Source organism: Berghia stephanieae, chromosome 1, assembly GCF_034508935.2.
Source record: "Berghia stephanieae isolate SIO BIC M18660-M18661 chromosome 1, UCSD_Bste_1.3, whole genome shotgun sequence".
In the NCBI taxonomy this organism is placed as follows: domain Eukaryota; kingdom Metazoa; phylum Mollusca; class Gastropoda; order Nudibranchia; family Aeolidiidae; genus Berghia; species Berghia stephanieae.
In genome coordinates this window covers 13,477,686-13,485,940 of record NC_088360.1, presented here as the reverse complement: position 1 = coordinate 13,485,940, position 8,255 = coordinate 13,477,686, and the positions used below count along the sequence as shown (strand labels likewise).

Sequence of the window (8,255 nt, the reverse complement as noted above, 5' to 3'; positions counted from 1 at the left end):
ATTTATCATTTGCAACATTCTGTAGAAAGAATGAAGTTAAAAACAAACAAACAAAACAAAACAAAAGCAAAAAAAAAAAAAACAAAAAAAAATGCATAATAGAAAAAATAAACAGTGGTACAGTCGGGAATCGAATCCGCAGCGCCGACTTCAAGCCTATGAGATAGACGCCTTAACCATTTGGTCACGCTATCCACATGGATGACGATATATATCATGTATACTTAGTAAGCTACTATCCCTCAATTGATTTGTTGTTTGGGTATTTTCTAAAACACTTTTGTTGATATTTTATTTACCTTACTGATTTCTTTCCATATTTTTATGGGCATTACTAATGTTTTCGTATTCTTAAAAAAAAGCGTTTGAGTACAATCACCGTTGAGAATACACAGTATGTCTGGGCATTTTCAACACGTCTGTATATAATCACAGTGGAAGCAAAGCGAGTTGTATGCGACATGCCCTACAAAACTTGAAGAAGAAAAAAAGGAATTAAAAAAATAAATTAATCAATGACACATCCATTTGTCTACATAATTCATTTTTAATATAAGCTGGTTATTCAAAATTATTACGTCTTTCCGTCTTATAATTGGACAGTTAACACGAACGTTGGTTCATGGTTATCTGTCGGTGACAAGGACAATAAAGTAAAAACAAAAAAACATTTAATAAATGATAGAGTCAAAAATGGAACGATTGAGATATTTATTTGACTAGTTTCGACAAATTATGCAATAACGTGCGTAATTTTCAAAGTTATATGCGCTGTATATTGATTAAATAACCGGGACTTGTATTAAGATTATAGTAGTATATATATCACACTCAATGGGGTAAGGGATGTTTGTATGCTACAGTAAATGGTACAGAGTGTATATAAGGGCTAAATACAGGGAATATTCCGATTGGTTAATGCTTATCAACGCGCGAAGGGTGAATTGTCAACAGAGCGGTTGTATAACATCTTGATAAGATGCCGGGATTCCATCCCATTAAATTCTTCTGTGTCCCTCAGCAGCTAGTTCCAACATAGGCTCTCTCTCTCTCTCTCTCTCTCTCTCTCTCTCTCTCTCTCTCTCTCTCTCTCTCTCTCTCTCTCTCTCTCTCTCTCTCTACCTGGTTTGGAATTGAACACAGATTGGCGCATGACAACCTAGCATGAGGGTCATTCCTGGATTTAACAATGTTTGAAATCAAACAAACCACAGGTCACTACGAACCATTACAACATATTAAGTCCATTGGAGTAAAGTGACTCGGATTCTCGGGGATCAATTACTTCTAGGTACCCATCGTTATCTAGTCGTGGTTGCTCAGAAGAGGATAGGCCGTCAGAAAAAAATCTTTGGCTGTGAGGAAAATTTGGCTGATGACCGTAATGTTGTGGTGAATGGTGGCGTGTGGATTGGTGTTGTTGCAACTGCTGCTGTGCAATGATTTTGTCCAGGTATAAATGAGCTTGCCCCGATGTTGAACTGTCGTTACTCGAGTAGCTTTCCATCTGAAGTAGTTGTTGAGGTCGGTTTGGATGTTGTCCTGATATAACTGGGAGGTATCTCTGACTCTCTTGCCCGCGGATGGAAGTGCTTGGTGCGTAAGCCTCGTCATAGTAGTCGGAAACTCTCAGCTCCTTTCGGGAGAAGAGGAAAAGTTAAATGCATTCTGCTGTAAATTATTTATACCCCCCCCCCCCCACCACAAACACACTACACATACAAAAAATCAATGAAGAGAGGAAGTCTGCTTAAAGTGAATTTGCTTTAAAAATCCCGACATCGTTGTCGAAAGACATTGGGACAACAAAATAGGGACTGAGGGGGGGGGGGGGGGGGGGGGGCAGGATTCATAAGGTGCATAATATATGATTTTATTATAATTTTTTTCCATTTCCATACAAAAAATATAATCACTTGCATAATATAGAGTGACAACTCAGACAATGATTTTTGTACCACCGACTCTCGTACTGATACAGAGAAACATACTCAATAAGAAGGTCAACAGGCCCGCCATCGCATTATCAACTCTAATTTGTCATCCTAACCTGTGGCTGGAGCAATCTGAAGGAAACATAGTCTTTTCATATTATAACCCAGGTTAGAACAGACTATATATAGATGGTACGGGGATAAAAACTGAAGTCTCAATACAGCTTACCGCACCACGTTTGCGCAAAGCTCGTATGTAGACTTCTTCAGATATTTGAAAATCGAGACTTCAGAGGTTTGATCGGCCGACCATCGATATAATATGTTCAATGAACATGATGATAAGTCGATCAACTCAAACTTTATGAATCAAGTGTGAATGAAATTTGAACTCAGTTTCTATTGTTTAAATAGACAATGCATGTTTCGACTTAGTAAGAGAACTCAACAGAGCTTTATATTTGGGCACGGAAATATATTTTCTGCATTTAATATCTAGTATATTTTGCTCACTTATTGCAAGATTCTTTTTCAATGTTAAGAGCGTAAAATGGTTGATTTAATTGTAAACAATTGTTTGTATTTTTTTTAATGAGAGGAACGACTAACTGATATTGATTGAATGTAAGTACCCACACCTCATTGTCATACCCGCTAACCGGAAGATTGACACACAACCCACGTGCAAAAAAAAAATGATGACACCTTTTTCGATAAGATTTGAGAAACAAATCTGATTTTTCGATAAAGTCATCACGATGTCTGATCAATCTCATAATACACGCAAACTATCTTCATGTCAATTGTAAACACCGTGCAAAATTCGGAGCCATAGTGTTTTGAGACGATGGGTCACATATGCTCTTAATCATCACAGAGATGACGATTTAGATAATAACTATGATAACTTGGATTTCAACGCTCTAAGGGTACATGATTTAACCTATATATTTGAAGAGTAATTATGATCCATTTTACACGTCAACTTGAACGAGGGAAATCATGTGATCAATCCTCTCAATACGGTATTATGTTGTGAACCTTATCTTAATTTATAAAGTGAACAACAAAAGTAATGCCCCCATTAAAGAGAGTTAGACTGTAAGCTTAAAGAAGTTACTTTTGATTTTTTTTTTTTAAATGTTCATCTAGTTCTTTACGACACAATACCAAATCGACTCGGTTAGTCTCATTTTCTAAAGCATGGCAGCCATATTTGATAAACTAAAGAGTGTGTCACGCCATCTGTTGGGATCCTGGCGATGTGTATATAATACAGGTCTGATGACCGAACGCAACTATGGGTTTGAGTTAACATTGCTGTAATGGGCATTATTTTACGTTGGTTTGAGAGTATTTCCATTACAACAATGATCCCATAACAATTTGGATTATCAGACCTGAATCCAAGTACATGTTTTTATGATACTCAAATGGTATAAACATTAATGCTATGCGTTTAACCAAAATGCTCAACATCCGCCAGCGTACCGACACACAAAACTATGTGTAACCCTGAACTTTTATAGTCTAATTGATAGAATTTAGTGAGAACTCAAAAAAAATGGCTGGCTAAAAACAATAACAAAGAGCTGTGTGACGTCAATTTCGTTCTATCTCTAATGGATTATCAGTCCAAACCTTTTTGATATTCAAATTATTATCGGAGCCCTATTTAAGTAAAGTCAACAGAATAAATTGTCTTATAGGTCTTACCTGTGGGTTTGAAACAACAGTGGTGCTTTGCTCTCGGCTAATGTTATCTATTAGCTTCACGCGTTTACGCCTTGAGAAGAGAAGGTTAGAGATAAACAAACATAACAAAAACCTATGAGTATGAAAAACTACTTCAAAACAGAAACAAATGTTTTTATCTTTATAGCTATAATAGTAATTAATAATAATAATAATAATAATAATAATAATAATAATATTAAATAATAATAATAATAATAATAATAATAATAATAATAATAATAATAATAATAATAATAATAATAATAATGATAACAATAATAATAATAATAATAATAATAATAATAATAATAATAATATTAATGATGGTGATGATGATGATTGTCACAGTAAAGGTTGTTCACAATTATCTTATTAAATTTTATTTTATTAAGAACTGAATTCATCTCACTCCAGTTATATTTCGGTAGGCTTAGATAAACTTTACCTTCTAATATTAGATCGTCTTTCCTTTTATAGCCTTCCCTCGAATTAATTTCTAATTAGTGAATACTTTTCGTTCTTCATTCTGTCACGTAGCCACTTATTATAAAAGCTGATAGGTCTAACATTCGACACTCACTTCTCTCCACAATCTATGCCGGACGGCCAGTCGCTCTATTCCTTATATATATATACTGGAAGATTTTTATCTTTTGGGACTTTGTAGATATTATATCTACACCATTAAGACGCCGGAGCTTTTAACTTTGATTGTATAATCTTCAAGGATCAAACCCGAGCCCGCTGTCAAAGAATTACACAATAACCCCTTACCAATTGCCTGGAAGTGGAATTTTACGAGCCCGAGCCTGTTATCAGACGAATATATCATCCAAGCCTGTCAACTGCCTGGAAACGTAAACTTACGAACCTGACATATTATCATAAGTTACGTAATATATTCACATCTCTATTTGTAACTGCCACGATCACTGTTTATCTCTTTTAATTAAATTTCATCATTATTTTTATTTCATTGTAAACAAATCGTTAATTGTTTTTCATTTATAGTAACTAGTAAATTCTGGGGCCTCATTCTACATATATCTTTATGCATAGTCGAGTAGCTCTTTACTCACTTGAGACCATGACAATGATGATGATGATAATGATGATGATGATGATGATGATGATGATGATGACGATGATAATAAATAATAATAATAATAATAATAATAATAATAAATAATAATTATTATTATTATTATTATTATTATTATTATTATTATTATTATTAATATTATTTTATTTAAAATTTTGTTATTATTATTATTATTATTATTATTATTATTATTATTATTATATTATTATTATTATTATTATTATTATTTTATTAAAATATCATCATCATTTCCAATCTCATCTTTATTATTATCATCATCATCATCATCATCATCATCATCATCATCATTATCAACATCATCATCATCATCATCATCATCATCATCATCATCATCTTCTTCATCATCATCATTTCCAATCTCATCATTATTATTATCATCATGATCATCCCCATCATCATCATGATCATCATCATGATCATCATCAATCATCATCATCATCATTTCCAATCTCATCATTATTATTATCATCATCATCATCATCATCATCATCATCATCATCATCATCATCATCATCATCATCATCACTATCATTCTCTTCCGAAGGCTATTTAGTTTTAAAGAAAAATTACATTGAGTCGTAAACACGGCCCTCATAAAAATTTATGATTCTAAATTATTGTATTACAAATCAACCAACCGACAGCATTTGGCACAGACGATAACAAGGGTGAGTATAATGATGACAAATCCGACCACCCCGGGAAGGACAACGTAGAGCAAAACCTTTGTTGTCAATTTGTCTGGAAATTAAGTAAAATTGAAAAGTCAACAACATTAATGTCATGCGTTTATCTAAAATAGTCACAACAACAAAACTTTTTGATATTCAAATTACTATCTGAGCCCTATTTAAGTAAAGCCAACAGAAAATATGATTTTTTTGTAACACGCCAAGCAGGCAGCCATGTGTTTATTGTCTTGCAATATTTTTTGGATTTAATACACAATTCCTGTGTGCTGAAAACTGATTTTTTGACTGGTGTGATTGTGACAGTCTTGTTATTCAATGGATGAATTTTATATGAATATCTAACAAGAACTTTGTGAAATATTATTGTTTTAAACTAGATTCAATAATAAATGACGGATCACCGTCAACAACAAGCCATTGTGACAGCATAGCTGGCAGTGACAATCGCTCTCGCGGTCATGTTTTCTCGTAAACAAGCACTGGCACCAATTATGTTTTATAGATAGCCGAAATGGAAAAAGTAAACAAAGGCCGATCAATACTCACATCGGTCACAGACCGTACACAAAACAACCCGAGCGCTTGCAGTCTGTGTTAACAATTAACCAGTAGATTTTTGACCAATCAAAATATTGAATTTGTGACGCACCTTCACGTGTGCTCGGACAAACATAGTGGTTGTTTATAAACAATAACGTGATAATAAAGGAGGAGGGATAGCAACTTGGATAAGATCAGACCTTGTGGCCCGATGAAGAAAAGATCCGGAGGACAATGCGTTAGAAAACATCACCTACGATTGACACAAAATGGCTAATTCTGGCTTTTTACAGACCACCGCAATGTCACCAATTTTTTTTCATAGACCATGCAAGAATATTGATCGAAAAAGGAACTGAACTATATGACAATATTATTGTGATTGGTGCCCTTAACTTCGATATGAACTGTGACAACAAGTCTAAAGAACTGGAAGAAACGTGTGACATTTTTGCATGAAAAATTTATTGAATACAAGCACATGTTTCAAAAATGTAAACAGCCCATCAATTGTTGATGTTATATCTTAACAAATCAACCAAAAATGTGTGACAATCTTGTAAATTTTAGTACCGGGGTGAGTGATTTATCAAAACAGCAATTTGGGTAAAATTTTAATGTTCTAATTGAAACACAAAATTAGATATGAACAAAATTCTGATGTCAATTACCTCTACGAGGATCTGTTGAATGGCATACTTTTAGTTGCAAACGAGCATGCGCTGATTAAATAAAAATATCATACGTTTAAAATTATGCCTCACTTGAATAGAGAGCTCAAAAATGCTATATATTTTTTTTTAATGGCTTACAATAAATATTTAAAAGAGAAAACTTAAATCAGCTGGAAAATTTTTTTAAACATCAGAAATGAGGTAGCAAATCTAAAAAAAATAGAATCTATTCGTAAATGTTTTCTTGATGGATGTGTTAGAGGGCAAAAAAAAAAAATTAATTAATAATACAATAAAACCTTTCCTCTGAAAACACCAAAGATCCGGCGCCCAAAAACTCATTCTTACAATGGGTGATAACATTGTAAATGATACACAGGAAGTGTGTTCAACATTCAACATTGGAAGAAATGTTTTTAACGACAAAACCCATCCTAACATAATGACAATTAAAGATAACTACTCAATTACCGTTATTTGACTTCAAAGCAACTGACCAAGAAACAATCCTAAAAATAGTCACTGGTCTATATGACAAAAAAGCAATAGGTGAAGATAAAATGTCAGTAAAACTTCTAACAGTCAGTGCACACGTAGTAACCAAATATCTATGTAATTCAATAAATGAATCAATCAGAACAATTTTTTCCCCAGACAAGCTAAAATTAGCACACAAACGGATCTTCTTGACATAAAAAATTGAAGTCAGTCACCTCTTTGATATATATTGTCTTTAGCCAGCCATTTTATTGAGTAGTTCTCACTTCATTCTGTCAATCAGACTATAAACTTTTAAGGTTACACACAGTTTTGTGTGTGTGGGTGTTTTTTTTCCGACTGGCGAAATGTTATGAACGTTTTGGACTGCCGCATAGCATCAATATAAACGCGTCGCTTAAGGATCATTTAAGACAAAAGTGGTTAAAGCAATTCAGGAAACGAAAGCTTTAACGGCGATTTTCGAAGACACTTTGAGCCATGAACTGAGCACCATTTTATTTTCACAATACCGACGTAGGCATGGCAAGCTGTTTCCATTTCAAGACTGACAACATGAGATTTCACAACCCTATCAAATCTGGTCCCAAATCTACAACAGCAACAAAACAAATTTGAAAAAAATTAATAAATAAAATAATCAACAAAACAAAATATAAAATTTATATATATATATATATATATATATATATATATATATATATTATATATATATATATACATTAGTTATCTTCTATTTGTCTAGCATTGTATTAATTTGACATGAGAAATTCAAATTTTATGCTCTTTACAAATAATATTGACCCTATGCACACTCTTTTAACTCACCACTGTTTTCGATGGGATGTGTTGTGAATTCAATGTGCGCATATCCCAGCAATTCTGTATGTTCGACGTCATCTATTGATACAATCACTCTGGAAAGTTGAATTAAACAGTTTGTAAATACTTAAAACCCTACATAATGGTATTTAAGAGCAATGTGTATATATATAAATATATATATATATGGTGTGTATTATTTTTGTTTTGTTATCATGGGGAGTCCTCTAATTAC

At 33.1% G+C, this 8,255-nt stretch overlaps 1 protein-coding gene across 3 annotated transcripts in view; it reads right to left on the bottom strand.

Annotated features, from left to right (window-relative positions):
- Window positions 1-629: 629 nt before the first annotated feature.
- Window positions 630-8,255, bottom strand: part of LOC144963340 (uncharacterized) — a 14,671-nt gene continuing 7,045 nt past the window's right edge. The window contains exons 4-7 of one of the 3 annotated variants that reach the window (XM_078897297.1): window positions 8,027-8,115; window positions 5,433-5,535; window positions 3,651-3,720; window positions 630-1,636 (exon numbers count right to left, since the gene is read on the bottom strand). In XM_078897297.1, the coding sequence (XP_078753423.1) occupies window positions 1,229-1,636; window positions 3,651-3,720; window positions 5,433-5,535; window positions 8,027-8,115 (670 nt within the window). In that variant the 3' untranslated portion in view covers window positions 630-1,228. The remainder of the gene's footprint in view (window positions 1,637-3,650; window positions 3,721-5,432; window positions 5,536-8,026; window positions 8,116-8,255) is intronic. The other 2 variants (XM_078897304.1, XM_078897289.1) reach the window with 2 other exon arrangements.